General features: G+C 48.5%; 1 protein-coding gene across 1 annotated transcript in view; it reads right to left on the bottom strand.

Moving 5' to 3' along the window:
- NAAA (N-acylethanolamine acid amidase) overlaps positions 1-16,107 on the bottom strand; it is a 158,860-nt gene that overhangs the window by 26,325 nt on the left and 116,428 nt on the right. Inside the window, exons 6-7 of the mRNA XM_030190650.1 lie at positions 9,155-9,327; positions 2,463-2,525 (exon numbers count right to left, since the gene is read on the bottom strand). Of these exons, the coding sequence (XP_030046510.1) occupies positions 2,463-2,525; positions 9,155-9,327 (236 nt within the window). The remainder of the gene's footprint in view (positions 1-2,462; positions 2,526-9,154; positions 9,328-16,107) is intronic.

Raw genomic sequence — 16,107 nt, 5'->3', positions numbered from 1 at the left:
GAACCCTATTTCCCCTGGTTCCCAGGCCCCTCCGCACTAACGATGGGTGTTCCTCCAGATTACAAATATAAATTAATATAAAAAAGTGCTCTAATCAAAGAATAAAGTATAAAAGTCATCAACCAGCTTGTGATTCCTGTACTCTCATACAGGTTTGGAATTGTCAATTGACCTCAAAAGATTGGATATACAAACAAGAAAACTCCTCTGTGCTCATTAGGTAGTCTATAAGAATCAGTGTATGCCAAGACTGTACATTCCTAGAGCTAAAAGAGGAATGGGCCTTATAGTAATAAAAAAAATAAGAGCGGAGGAGTAGCCTAATGGTTAGTGCAGTGGATTGAGAACTTGAGGAAACTGGGTTCAATTTTTATTGTGGCTCCTTGTGACCCTGGGTAGATCACTTAACCCTCTACTGCTCGAGGTACAAAGCTTAGATTTGTGAGTTCACTATCTTTCTACTATTTTCATAGCATGCTTAAGTACCGGTGTTCTCTGAATCCTATTGGCTATATCTGTCTAGCTATGAAGCCAGTGGAAGCCAATAAAAACTGTTTCCACTGGACATGCCAGTCCAGGTATGGCTACATTGCACACAAGGTCCAAAATTAGAGACAAAAATTAAATCTAAAGTGTTTCACTGAATATGGGTAGGTGAGCAAATAATTCAATGATAATCAAGATTGTCCAAGCACAATAAAACACAAAAGACTTTTCCTGTTTTGTGGGGCATTAAAGTCCCTAAAAACAAATAAATCCTCATACAACTGCAGATCTGAAATCAACCCAACCGATTCAGCTCCACTGGAGTAGCCCCCATGCTCTGGAATTTACACCCAGAGGGGGCTATGTAAAACTTGAGACTACCTCTACTTCAGGAAGCAGGTGAAAGCCTGGCTCTTCTCTCAAGCCTTTAATATGTAGGGTGACTGACAATATACCCATTCTACACCTAGGCTAGCTTGCTACATACAGGTTACTTCCTGTTCCGGGGCAGAGGGAGCTGCAGCGAACGAGCGAAGTTAGCAAACTCGGAGCCGACAGGCGCGCGCTGCGGCACCCCCCCCCCCAGCGGCGTGCACCCGGGGGGGGGGGTGTCATTTTGCAGGGGGGGGGGGGGGGGCGCATCGGCGATCCGCCCCGGGTGTGATCCAGGCTAGGAACGCCACTGATGCCTCATGTATTATGCCTTCCTTGGATCTATGGTTCATTTTCCTTGTACAATGGAGAAAACTTAATAAACAGGTTTAAACATAAACACCACAGCTTTCCAGATTCCTTCCATGCAAAAGGGTAATAAAATAAAGATCACTTCCCTGGGATTACTGTTAACTATCACATGTTCCTGACATTATAAAGAATTAAAGATTAATATTTTGCTTTATCAGTTAAACATCTCATTACCACAGCTTACAAACATTACAACAGTCCCACCTACTTCCAATTTTAATCAGTGCCAATTAACGTCAATAATTGGTTATCAGCACCCAATTATTGACATTAAGTGGCTCATTAGGCAATTAATTTGCATGCACATCTTGGGAGTGTGCTCAAATTTTGGCACACAATTCTAGGCACCATATATAGAATCCGAGGGTCAATGCACACTGCAGTATTCTACCTCTTTTGGCGTGGTAAATAGTGCCATTACAGTACTAAATTTTGCTGAATTTTTAAATCAGGGGACATGGCATGGATAGGGAGTGGCCTGGAAGCATTTAGCAAGGTAGCGTGTTATATTCTTTAACTGTGCATTAACCAGGTAGCGGAATATAACACGCTACCTTGCTAATTAAACTCTGGAATTTGTTGCCAGAGAATGTGGTAAAAGCAGTTAGCTTAACGGGGTTTAAAAAAGGTTTGGATAGCTTCCTAAAAGAAAAGTCCATAAGCCATTATTAAAATGGACTTGGGGAAAATCCATTGCTTATTTCTAGGATAAGCAGCATAAAATATGTTGTACTGTTTTGGGATCTTGCCAGATATTTGTGACTTGGATTGGCCACTGGACTTGATGGACCTTTGGTCTGTCCCAGTATGGCAGACCCTACTAAATAGAAGTGATATGTGCTCCCACATTAGTTCTCTGCAGGTAATGTACACTAATGGTATCATATAACCTGCAAAACAATACAGGGCATGTCCTGAAATGGCCGTGTTAAATCTGGGCTCAGCACGTTGTAAAATCCTGTACTACAATGCATTTAGCTCAGATTCTAGCGCACATTATAAAAGGCTCTCATAACATTTTGCTGTGAGCAGGACACTGTAAAATCTCCCAAATATCATAAAATATTTCAGTGATATTATGGAGAAAGAAAAACAATAACAAAAGAAGAAAAATGAAGGCAATAGAGAACGTAAGTATGAAAGAATACAACTTTGGTTGAAGACAAGGTGTAAAGAAATTCTAGTCTTTTTTTTTTTTTTTTTAGCATTGAAGTAAATCTATCTAAACATACCGTCGGTCATCCAAGGGAGGTGGTGATGTCCAATGGTCATAATTTGTCTCAACAAGAAACCACCTGCGTACAGAATCATACGGAATAACTGTAGGTTATAACTTATACTGCCATGAATAAGCCTCATTTTCCTTTCTTATAAGAAACAAACCTTGGTTTACTCAACAGTGACATCATTTGTGGTACTTTCCACTGCAAGGGCAAAGAGGTACACAAGAAAATCTGAATTTGGCATCAGGTTGTTTCTTTGTCATGCTTTCTATTTTCAATGTAGGCCTCTTAGTAGGTCGTGATACCTTTTCAAAGGAGCAGCAATAAGGTAAAATTATGTATCATACCTGATAATTTTCTTTCCATTAATCATAGCTGATCAATCCATAGACTGGTGGGTTGTGTCCATCTACCAGCAGGTGGAGATAGAGAGCAATCCTTTTGCCTCCCTATATGTGGTCATGTGCTGCCGGAAACTCCTCAGTATGTCGATATCAAAGCTCCATCCGCAGGACTCAGCACTTAGAGAATTACACCCACGAAGGGACACTCTGCCCAGCTCACCACCGCCGAAACGGGGGAGGGGAATAAACCCAGCTCATCCCCACACAAGTGGGGGAGGGGAATCCGTCCAGCTCATCCCCGTGGAGCGGGGGAGGGACACCACACCCGCCGATGCGGGGGGATCTGGCTTATCCTGCAACCGCAACCGCGGGAGGAGCTGACTGACCCTAACACCGCCGAGGCGGGAGGGGTACAAAGCTGCCCTACAGCCGCACGAAGCGGGAGGGAGTGCCGGCAGAATTTATGTCTCAATCCAGCCCCGTAAAACGGAGGGGAGAGGAATGCAGCAGCTCACTGTTACACAAACTCGTCTCAACTCTTGAAGAATCCAAGTGACAGAAGAACTTGAACACGAAGTCCTCCTGAAGTAACTGAAGGCTAAACTTGAACCTAAAATTCAACCAGAATATAAACAGTACAGATATCTGGGAGGGGCTATGGATTGATCAGCTATGATTAATGGAAAGAAAATTATCAGGTATGATACATAATTTTACCTTCCATATCATCAAGCTGATCAATCCATAGACTGGTGGGATGTACCGAAGCAGTACTCACCCAGGGCGGGACATAGAAATCCCTGACCGCAACACTGACGCTCCAAACCGGGCCTCCGCCCGAGCAGCCACAGTCAAGCGGTAATGCCTGGCAAAGGTATGGGCCGAAGCCCAAGATGCCGCCTTGCAAATCTCCCTAAACCGCTGCAATGGCTTCCTTGCCCATCTTGCCACTGTAGGCTTAGAAGCCTGCAGACCCTTACGAGGACCTGAAAACAGGACAAACAGATGATCCGATTTCCGGAAATCATTGGTCACTTCCAAGTATCTGATGATGACTCGTCTCACATCCAGAAATTGAGAGCAGAGTATTCCTCTGGGTAGACCTCCCTACGAAAGGAAGGGAGACAGAGCTGCTGAATCACATGGAAGCGAAAAACACTCTTGGGCAGGAAGGAAGCCACTGTGCGAATAGTCACTCCTGCCTCAGTAAACTGCAGAAAAAGCTCTCGACATGAGAGTGCCTGGAGCTCGGAAACTCTTCTGGCTGAAGTGATAGCCACCAAAAAGACTGCTTTCAACGTCAGGTCTTTCAGAGATGCCCTCGACAAGGGTTCAAAAGGCGGCTTCTGCAATGCTCTTAGCACCAGGTTAAGATTCCACGCAGGCACCACTGAGCGCAGAGGAGGGCGCAGGTGATTAACTCCCTTGAGAAAGCGCACCACATCTGGCTGCGAAGCCAGGGAAGCACCCTTCAGGCGGCCCCTGAAGCAAGCCAGAGCCGCTACCTGAACTTTCAGGGAACTGAGCGACAGGCCTTTGTCCAGACCTTCTTGCAGGAACGCCAACACTGAAGAAATTGGAGCAGTGAAGGGAGAAAGTGAGCCTGCTTCACACCACGCTGCAAAGATACGCCAAGCCCTGGCGTAAGCAGTAGAAGTAGAGCGCTTCCTCGCTCTCAGCACAGTGGCGATGACCTTGTCTGAGAAGCCCTTCTTCCTCAGACGCTGCCGCTCAATAGCCAGGCCGGAAGACCAAAGGGGGAGGGATCCTCCATCACCACGGGACCCTGATGTAACAGGCCCTGCTCCACTGGCAGCCGCAGAGGATCGCCGACTGAGAGCCTGATCAAGTCCACATACCAGGGACATCTGGGCCAATCCGGACCACCAGGATTACCCTGCCGGGATGCTTTGCCACCCGGTCTAGCACCCTGCCCAACATGGGCCAGGGCGGGAACACATAGAGAAGCTCTTGTGTCGGCCACTGTTGGAGAAGAGCATCTACTCCCAGGGATCGAGGGTCCCGTCCTCTGCTGAACAAGCGCGGCACTTGGCAAATGGCCGATGACGCCATCAGATCCAGGCTCGGCTGGCCCCAGCGCTTCGTGATGTCCAAGAACGCCTGAGCAGATAGCTGCCGCTGTCCGGGCTCCAAAGTATGGCGACTGAGAAAGTCCGCCTTAACATTCATGACTCCGGCAAAGTGGGCCGCTGAAAGCTGCTCCAGGTTCGCTTCCGCCCACTGGCATAGATTCATAGCCTCCTTGGCTAGAGGGGCGCTCTTGGTACCTCCCTGGCGGATGACATAGGCCACAGCCGTGGCATTGTCCGACAGGACCCGTACAGGCTTCAACACCAGTACCAGGATGAACTCCAATACCACCAACCGAATGGTTCTGAGTTCCAGGAGGTTGATAGACCACTTGCCTCTGCAGGAGACCAGAGCCCCTGCGCTGTCCTTCCCAAGCAGCGGGCTCCCCAGCCCATCAAAGAGGCGTCTGTCATGACGACAATCCACTCCGGGGTCACCAGAGGCATTCCTGCAGACAACTTGTCTGTCTGCGTCCACCAGCTCAGCGCCTTGCGCACTGCTGGGTCCAAGGGAAGGCGCACAGCATAATCCTCCGACATCGGAGTCCAGCGCAGCAGCAGAGATTGTTGTAGTGGTCTCATATGAGCCCTGGCCCAGGGCACTACTTCCATCGTGGCCGTCATAGAGCCCAACAGCTGCACGTAGTCCCAAGCCCGAATAGGAGAGGCTACTAGGAACTAGTCCACCTGAGCCTGAAGCTTGACAATCCGATTGTCTGGCAGGAACACTCTGCCCACTTGGGTGTCGAATCGAACTCCCAGATACTCCAGGGACTGAGTCGGGTGCAGCTGGCTCTTCTTCCAGTTGATGATCCATCCCAGGGAGCTCAAAAGAGCAACTACCCGGTCCACAGCTTTGCCGCACTCTGCATAAGAGGGGGCTCGGATCAACCAGTCGTTCAGATAAGGATGGACTTGTACTCCTTCCTTTCGCAGGAAGGCCGCTATGACCACCATTACTTTGGAAAAGGTCCGCGGAGCAGTAGCCAACCCGAAAGGGAGGGCTCTGAACTGGAAGTGTCGTCCCAGGACTGCAAAACGCAGAAAGCGTTGGTGAGGAGGCCAGATGGGAATATGCCGGTACGCTTCCTTGATGTCCAAGGAAGCCAAGAACTCTCCTGCCTTCACTGCCGCTATAACAGAGCGGAGAGTCTCCATGCGAAAGTGCCGCACTTTCAAGGCCCGATTGACCCCTTTGAGGTCGAGGATAGGCCGGACAGAACCTCCTTTCTTTGGTACCACAAAGTAAATGGAGTAACGTCCCTTGCCAAGCTGACTTTCTGGCACCGGAACGACTGCACCCAGGCGGATCAGGTTGTCCAAGGTCTGCTGCACTGCCACAGCTTTGACCGGAGACTTGCAGGGAGAGAGTACAAACCCGTCTCTAAAGGGTCGGCAGAACTCTAGCTTGTAGCCGTCTCTGATGACTTCCAGCACCCAAGCGTCTGAAGTTATTGTGGTCCACTCACCCAGAAACGAGGACAGCCGTCCTCCAATCTGCACTGGGGCATGGACCAAGGCCCCGTCATTGGGCACGAGACCCTGGGGGAGGACCGGAGGGAGCACCTCCGGGACGGCGGTCTCTGCGAAATGAATGCTGCTTGGGGGAGAAATTCCTCTTGAAGGAAGAGGGGGCAGAGGAGCCCGGCCTGCCCGGGCGGTACCGACGGGCTTCCTGAAACCGTCCTCTGGAGGTACCGGAACGAGTACTAGCCCGAGCCCTGACCTCTGGTAACTTCTTGCCCTTAGACGTGCCGAGATCGGTCACGATTTTGTCCAGCTCGACCCCAAAGAGCAGCTTGCCTTTAAAAGGCAATCTAGCCAGGCGGGATTTAGAGGCGTGGTCAGCAGACCAATGTTTCAGCCAAAGCCACCGCCGCGCAGAGACTGTCTGAGCCATACCTTTAGCTGAGGCTCTCAAGACATCATACAGCAAGTCTGCCAAATAGGCTAGGCCCGATTCCAGGGCCGGCCAATCAGCCCTCAAGGAATGATCCGAGGGGGAAGCCCGCTGCACCATAGTCAGGCACGCCCTGGCCACATAGGAACCGCAAACCGAGGTCTGCAAACTTAAAGCAGTCGCCTCAAAGGACGACCTTAAGGCCGCCTCCAATCTTCTGTCTTGGGTGTCCTTTAGGGCCGTGCCACCTTCCACCGGCAAAGCCGTTTTCTTAGTCACCGCAGTGATTAAAGAATCCACGGTAGGCCACAGATAGGCCTCACGTTCACATTCAGGCAAAGGATAGAGGCGGGACATAGCCCTAGCCACTTTGAGGCTCGCTTCCGGGACATCCCCTTGAGCCGAAATTAAGGTGTGCATGGCATCATGCACGTGGAAGGTTCTAGGCGGGCGTTTCGTCCCCAGCATAATGGCAGAGCCAACAGGGGCTGAGGGAGAGACGTCCTCCGGAGAGGAAATCTTCAAAATGCCCATGGCCTGCACTAACAGGTTGGGCAAATCCTCTGAGCTAAAAAGCCGCGCTGCAGAGGGGTCATCCGCTCCAACCGAGCGGGGATCCGTCTCCTCCAAGGAATCCGCAAAAGACCGTTGGGAGAACTCAGATACGCTGCCCTCATCTACATCGGAGGAGACAAGGTCCTCCAAGGCCTGGGAATCAACCCGAGAGCGTTTACCTCCGGGGACCTCAACCTCTTTACCAAAAGAGGGAGCAGGGGCAGCGTTTTGCATAAGAAAAGCCTGATGCAGCAGCAAAACAAACTCGGGGGAGAAACCCCCCAGACTGTGCACTTCCGCAGTCTGGGCTACAGCCCTAGACGCACCCTCAACCGGCGCTCGCAAGAGCGGGGGAGAGACATGCTGCGCATCCAAAATGGCGTCCGGCGCGACACTCCGCGAAGGAACCGCGCGGGAAAAACGGCGCTTAACTTTAGCCGCTTTGGTGCCGTCGCCCAAATTAAGGGCGTCCATGGCATTAATGTCTCCCTCAAGGGCGGCCCACGAAGAAGCCGTCCGAGCCGCGTGGCCGGCCAAGATGGCGGAGGCAAGCAGCGGGGGATGGGCGTTTATGGCGGGAAAAACCGCCACGCCGGAGGAAGGACCGGGACACTCATCGGTCACGAAACTGTCACCCAACAAGGGCGAATCAGACTTTAAGACCCCCGCATCCCCTCTTGAAGCGCCTAAGCGATCCGGGGAGCGACTCTTTGCGCCCTCGCCCTCCGACGCCATATGCCACGTGGAGATCAATCGGGGAACCCCCTGCCCGCTATAAAAAGGTAAAAATTACCTGCTTTCCGCTCCGAGCTGTAACGACCTGGTGTCCCAGTGAGTAGCTGCAATAAACGTTTAAATAAACGTCGAAATAAACGCCTTTAAGGACGTTCAAAAATTTTTTTTTTAACGGAGCCAGCGGGAGGGGGGAGAAAAGGAGGGACCTGGCGCCACCAGGTTTGCACTTGCTCAAGAAGAGCCCTCAACCCCAGGCACTCAACAAAACCTAAAAATTAGGCTTGGAGGCCTAGCCAGAGCTGCTGCTGTGTGTGACCACCACCTGCTGAGATAGAGAACATACTGGGGAGTTTCCGGCAGCACATGACCACATATAGGGAGGCAAAAGGATTGCTCTCTATCTCCACCTGCTGGTAGATGGACACAACCCACCAGTCTATGGATTGATCAGCTTGATGATATGGAAGGTTATACTTTCAACAGCATACAGGATTCCTCTTCAGAAAGGACCTCTGTGGTTTTGAAAGACGCATGTACAATATCTTTGTTGCTGCTCCTTTTAAAAACTATGAAAACCTACAAAGATTTCCACTTTCTCCAACACCAATATGGCTACTAGAACCGCAATAATTTTTGGTAGGGATAAGAATGTCCAGAAAAGACATCATCTTGGCGCAGATCGTAAAATATCACTTTATAAGGTTTTCAGCTTCATTTGTTGTTTTTGTGTTGTTCGTGATTATTTGGTCGCACTGTCATGTATACTATTATGTATGTAATTTTTCCCCCATCTACAAATCTAGGTGGGTAACAAATTCTTAAAATAAAATAAAATAATATGCATTAAACTTCTTATGTTTTAAAACGACCATGTTGTGAAAATGTCAGTTTTTCAAATTCACCCACTCAATTATTCAACAAGTTTAAAGTACTATAGTATGCAAATCCAACACAGACATTTTTTTTAATAAGATCTGCTTATCAAGTGATTTGTATTCATTATCCTGATATAAATCTTCCCTGCCACCTATTTCCCTAACCATTTCTCTCAGCCAGAATGACTCATTTTTGACTCACTCTTCATTCAAGGAGTCAAGCTGCCAGATGTCTGCAGGTCCACTTCTGTCTCTTGTTATTACCACACCCTCGTTAGGCAAGACACCTCCTATGATGTAGTACACACCAGCAATGATAGGGGTCTTGGCCAGTTGCAGAACAGCAGACTCAAAATCTTCAGCCTCCATTAACGTCTACTCCAAAACAAGACAATAGTAGTCAATTTATCCGACAACATTTCCAGTTAAAGAAGCAATTAAAAGCCAAGGATGTTGTGTGTCAACAAACACAGCTCAAGATACCATGCTGTAAGTCACATTTTTAAGGCTTAAGTTATTGATTCTTATACATTCAAAGACACTTAAAATTTCTAGTGGAAATATTATTGATTCGACAAACAAAAGGATTTAGTGAAATACAGAACATGACAGTAGTTATGGCATCGTAACATTAAAATTAACAAGATATCATCACTACAAAAGTCAGGAAAACTCCTACCACAAGAAGATAAACATTTTCCTAAAATTGTTATCCTGCCTCAGGGGTACTCAAAGGGGTCCAGTTCAGTTTTCAGGATATCCCTAATGAATATGCATGAGAGAGATTTGCACATAATGGAGCTGACAGGCATGCAAATCCCTCTCGTGTATATTCATTAGGGATATCCTGAAAACTGAACTGGACCCCTTTGAGTACCCCTGAGGCAAGATAACAATTTTAGGAAAATGTTTATCTTCTTGTGGTAGGAGTTTTCCTGACTTTTGTAGTGATGGTATCTTGTTAATTTTAATGTTACGATGCCATAACTACTGTCATGTCATGTACTGGCCTGTGGACTCCTATGGCTGGTTGGAGTACCCCTGTCCTACTGAATCTACACAAAGCAATGAGGCCATTTGAGCCCGACATTAATCTTTGCGTTAATGTCATTCTCTACTCCTCATCTCTCCCTCACTTCCACAATGATACATTCTCTCATAGGTTCATTATTTTTTTTCAATATGTGATTTGTTTCCACAAATACTACTAGAATTACTCTCATCAAAGTAAGAACTTTGGGAAGGGTGGTATATCAAGACTTAATAAACTAAATTATTTCCAATTTAAATCTTTCACTCTTTTGTCTGAAAATTCTCAATGTTTTTTGTACAATGATCCAGAGGATAGAAGCTAGACCATTTCTTTTTTAGCTTTCTATACAACAGATGTTCAGATTCGGATACGGTACTTAGAAAACCTGTAGCATCCATCATTAACAAGGTAGCAAGTCCTCATTATTTAGTGTGAGGGATACACCGAGGCATTACACAGATGCACATTACACTAAGAACGAGAATGAAAACTGAACATGGGTGGGAGCTGGCCAGTGTAAAAGGCTTACTTGGACACAAATGAAGGAGAATGCCCCTCCACCAGACATCCTACTGTAGTTGCCATGTTAGTCCACTTGGACATGTGGAAATAGAGATGAACAAACAAGCTGTAAGGGAAGCCTTTTAATGGTCTAACTTAACATATCTTTGACAAGCCTCCCTCTCTTCATTGAAATAACCCAATGAAAAGAGGATAAGGCCCTAAAGCTTGTGAAATATATATCTAGGCCAATAAAAAGGCATCACCTACTACCTGTTTGTTGACCCTTATTTCCACATATTTAATAAGAATGCTCCCAATATCCAAAGAGACTTAAAGGTTTAGCAGTCGTTGCTAAATCATATAAATCCCCTGTCTCCCTCACTGTATCCTAACCAAACAGATAGCAGCAATATTCAGTCAGTATCCATATAGCTAAGCAGTTTAATTTAGGTCAGAAAGAAAGCTGTCCTAAATAAAACCTTTTGACTATAGGGATAGTGACTGAATATATATGGCGAAACAGAGGGTTTTCAAACCTGTGAATTCTATTACAATGTTCATGCAGTATATTTCTCTTGTTTGGCCAGCAGGAGGTGTTTGTTCTCGGTTTTAAAGCTGTTGCAGAGAAAGCTGCTTTCTTTTCAGTTTAAACCCTGAGAGAAGGCAACCTGCAGTTCCATTGTCCAGATACTTTCAAACTTGGTGCTCTGGGCTCTGAATAGCCCTGGAATTCAAAATACAGTCAGGAGATATTGGATTTTCCCCAGTCTCAGATAGGGAGTGAGAAAGTAAACATCTCTGCCCTGAGGCCCTGTTCAAGGACTGTGAACAGTATTTTTCTGAAACTCCCCAGGTGCCGCCCAGGTAGTGACAGAGTGTTTAGATAGTTTTAATATTTATCCTTATTCAGTTAACTGTTATTGCTTGCTGTTTTTCCATCTGGTTTATATCGTTCACTGTTCTATTTTTCTGAAAATAAACCCATTAGTTTATTAGCTCTGTTGTCCTGGACTGACTAAGAATCCTGGTGGTTTGTGTTTTGGGTCTGTGGGTGCTTTCTAGGAACTGTGGGACTCCTGAGAGAGTGGCTCCAATATCTTTAGGAATCACTGGGGAATAACTTGCAGGTGGGAGCCTCGCCTAGAGGCAAGTGGAACCCAGCAGGCGGGTGGAAGGGCATGCCAGTGTACAGCACGTGCCCAGGTGCTCTACACTGAACAGTGCTGGGACAGACCCTCCAGGTGGCTGCAGGGTTAACCCCAGGTGGGTGCTAGGCATTCCATGACACCATGTAATTGCTAGAGGTCAGCAACATGGAGAATAATTAGCTGATAAATGTCTTTCTATTAGTCCTTCCCACTATTCCAAAACTTGTGAATAATTGTGTCCAATCAATCAGCAGATGGAGATAGAGAAATGAAAACTGAACTGTCACACATCTCTCTTGCAACCAGTCCAGCTGCTCAGTATATACGTAGACAGGCAGTAACGATAAACTCTGAATCAGTATTTATGTGGACAAGCAGTATGGATAAACTCAGAATAAACACAATACTTTAAAACAACTCACTAACCTAACACTAACCAGATGAGCAAATATGTGTAGATCTCTCTTATCTCTGGACAACTTGCAGAGAACAAGAGACATGTAGGAAGCACCATACAAAGTGATAGTCATTATTTGACCAATTACTTTACACCAGGGGTTCTCAAATGTTTTTGGTGCACGGCACCCCCCCTCCCGACCACATGGGTCTCCGCAGCATCCCCCCCGTCCACATAGGTCTCTGCAGCACCCCCCCCCCCCCCCCGACCACATGGGTCTCCGCACCCCCACACACGAGTCTCCCTTTCCCTGTAGCCCCCTCCTCTCACACCAGCACACTTGTCTCCCTGCAGCCCCCTCCTCTCACAGCAGCATACCTCTGCCTCCCTGAAGCCCTCTCCACTCACATCAGCACACTTCTGCCTCCCTGCAGCCCCCTTCTCTCACACCAGCACATCTCTGCCTTTTCTAAATCCAGTATCACTCGCTACCTTCCTTCCTGCAGGTCCAGGATCGCTGCCCCTTTCTTCTCCTTCTGCTACCATCACTAGTGCTTGCAACTTATATTTTCGGGCCATCTGTGATTCACACAGGCACTCCAGGGCCTTCTCAGTCTGCCGTGTATGGCCATCTCTGATGCAACTTCCTGTTGTAAGGGCTGGACGTGGCAGAGGGTAGTTCCCGCAGTGCCTGTGTGAATCGTGGACGGAACAAAGATGTAAGCTGCAAGCACTCCAGTGGCGGAAGGAGAAGAAGCAGGAAGCAACAGATGCCGGACCTATGGGAGGGAAACGTAGGGAACAATGTACTACGGCACCCCTGAGAGTTTGCTGCGGCGCACAGTCTGGGAACCGCTGCTTTACACTGACTAAACATCTCAGAATTCTCAGGCGGGCCTCTGAAATGGTGGGAAGGAATAATGGAAAAAAATTATCAGGTAAGACTTAATTTCTCCTTCCATTATATAGCTTCCCATTATTCCAGAACATGGGGGATGTTCAAAAGCAATCCCTAGAGTGGGTGGGATCCTGGTGCCGCCGCCCTGAGGATCGAAGCCCTAGAATTGGCTTCTGAGCATGCCGCAACATCCACCCTGTAGTGCTTGGCAAACAAAAAATGCAGCAGCGACCACATCGCTGCTTTGCAAATAAACGCTGGAAACAGTAAGGTAGTCTCTGCCCAGGATGTCACTGTACACCATATAAAATGAGCCCACAATGTCTGAGGAGCCTGCTTCCCTGCAAGCAAATAAACTGATGCAATAATCTCCTTCAGCATCTAGCAATTGTGGGCTTAGAAGCCATGAGGCCAAGCCTCTGTTTTCCAAAAAGCACAGTCTATCAAATTTGCGAAACTCATTAGTGACTTCCAGATATCTAATGAGGAGTATGCACATCGAGAAGCTTCAAGGAAAAATACTGAGCCTCTTTGTCCTCTTTGTGAAAGGACAGAGGCGCCATAGATTGGCTAAGATGAAATGCAGATACCACTTTCAGAAGAAAGGAAGGCACCATGCACAGGGAGACCCCCGCCTCTGAAAAGTGGAGAAAGGGATCCCAAAAAGAAAGAGCCTGAAGCTCTGAACTCCTATATGCTGATGCAACCACCACCAAGAACACTATTTTTAGCGTAAGATCTATCAAAGAAGTTTTCTGGAGTGGCTGAAAAGGAGGCTTCTGAAGAGCCAGAAGAACTAAATTAAGGTTCCACTCTGAACATGGTGTAGGAAAGGGAGGTTGCAAGTGGCCTGCTCCCCAAAAGAATTGAACAATATCTGGGTGTGCTGCAAGAGATGTCTTCTGTAGTTGGCCCCTGAAAACAGCCAAAACCACAACCTGAACTTTTAGAGAACCCAATGCCAATCCCTTCTGAAGACCTACTTGCAGAAATGCTAGAGTAGATCTGAGTAGAGAAGAAAGGAAGTCCACACTCAGAACACCAGCCCTTGCATGTCCACCATACCCTCACATACACCACAGAAGCAGAGTGTTTCCTAGCCTGAACCAACATAGCAATAACCAAATCAGAATCTTTTCATGTCAACTGAGCCCTTTCAATGGCCAAGCCAAGGCCAAAGGGGCACGGATCCTCCATGAGCAGTGGACCTTGTTTCAGTAAGTCATATACCTACGGAAGATGGAGAGGATCCCTGTCCAGCAGTTGAATCAGGTCCACATACCACAGCCTCCACAGCCAATCCAGGGCTACAAGGTTTATTCGACCCTGGTGCAATGCGATCCTTTTTAACACAAGGTCTATCATGGGCCAAGGAGGGAAGACATACAGTAGATGTGTCTCCAGCCACTGCTGCAGTAGGGCATCAATCCCCACTGAGTCTGGTTCTTGGGCATTTTGGTATTCTTTTTGTCGCTATCAACTCTAGAAGCAGAGAACCCCATCGGTCCACTATCAGCTGAAAATTCTAGCTGGATATTTCCCATTCTCCGACAAGCAGGCTGCTTCTTCTCACATGTGGGTCAGCGTCCACGGCGGCCCCAGGAACGGAAGATTTTCCAGCAAAATCTAAAAAGCTTTATGACAGCACGTAGGATGCGGGGCGGACGCACTGCTCATGCGCGGCCATCTTCCCGCCCGCGCACATCCGTTCCCGCCTCAGTTTTTTCTTTTCTGCGGTGGAGGGTGGCTGCTTGTCGGTCCCTCTCCCTCAGGTCCCAGGAAAAACTTAGGTGCCTTTCGCGTGCTATTTGCCGCTTTTTTCTTGTTTTACATCGTCTTTTTTCTTTTTCCAGTTATAAAAAAAAGGAAACCCTCTTTTTTCCTTAGTTTTTGCCCTTGGTAAGTTTCCTTTTGTTTCCGTTGTGGCCTTTTTTGGGCCGCTGGGCCACGGTACTCCCTTTTTGTGCCCTAAGTTGGCACAATCGAGCCATTTGACTTCGCCGCCGCGATTTATTCGCTAATGTCATCGAAGCCTTCCAGTGGCTTCAAGAAGTGTGCCCGCACTCCTGGTGCATCTAGTGCCTTGGGGCCTTGTGTCTCAGCTTGAAAAAGCAGACACAGGTGTCGAGAAGAGCTCTTCAGGACCGTCTTTTCAGAGCTCCGACTGATTCCTTGGCGTCGACGTCGACATCGGTACCGAGATCCGCGGCGTTGATATCGGCACCGGGGATGGCATCAACATCGGGAGCGCAGGTGATGGCTGTCCTAACTTCACCTGTAGCTGGGAGTAGTGAGCCGTCGAGTAGGTCTCCACCTGTCTCGAAGGCTCCTGCTGTGCATGTGTGGATTCCACGTCCTCCTCGTCGGTATCGAGGAGTTCCGGTGACATGCTTCGAACGAAGGCGAAGAAGCATCGGCACTGGTCTCCCTCGAGGCACGGTACCGGGAGCTCTGGGGCATCGAGGGATTCAGCACCCGGAAAGCGCCGACGCTGGGAGAAGCGCTCACCCTCCATACAAGAGGTGTCAGTGCGTCGATCTTCGGACAGCCCGGTACCGCCTCCCAGGCCTTTGCAGATTCTGACTTCGACTCCGGTACCGGCCTCACAGCCTTCCTCGACAGCAACTCTGGAGGAGAGCATCCGAGCCATTCTTCCAAGTCTTCTGGAAGGGCTGCTGCATCAGTCTGTTCCGGTACCGGGGGTGCCTGCGCCCTCTGTACCATCGATGGAAGCAGCGGCTTGCTCCGTGCCTGTGGTGAGGTCCCCAACACTGGTACCGCTTGCGGCATCGGCCTCGGCTGGCACCCAGGTCGACTCCCTGTCGACGTCGTTGGAGGGAGCTTCATCGCCGTCGGCATGGGAGTCGACCTCTCGACATCGCCATCGAGGGCATCGTTCCTCGGCGTTGAGACGGGCCCGGTTTCAGACTGTAGTTCGAGAACTCTTGTCTGATACCGAGGAGGATGCCTCCTGGGATGAAGGGGAAGACCCCAGATATTTCTCTTCCGAGGAGTCTTGTGGTGTTCCTTCTGATCCTACTCCTTCACCTGAGAGGAAGCGTTCTCCGCCGGAGAGTCTGTCCTTCTCCTCCCTTGTCTGGGAAATGTCTGTGGGCATTCCCTTCCCTGTGGTAACTGAGGATGAGCCCAGGACTGAGATGCTCGAGGTCCTTGA

Source organism: Microcaecilia unicolor, chromosome 2 (genome assembly GCF_901765095.1).
Source record: "Microcaecilia unicolor chromosome 2, aMicUni1.1, whole genome shotgun sequence".
Taxonomy (NCBI): Eukaryota; Metazoa; Chordata; class Amphibia; order Gymnophiona; family Siphonopidae; genus Microcaecilia; species Microcaecilia unicolor.
This window is presented reverse-complemented; position numbering and strand designations above follow the sequence as displayed.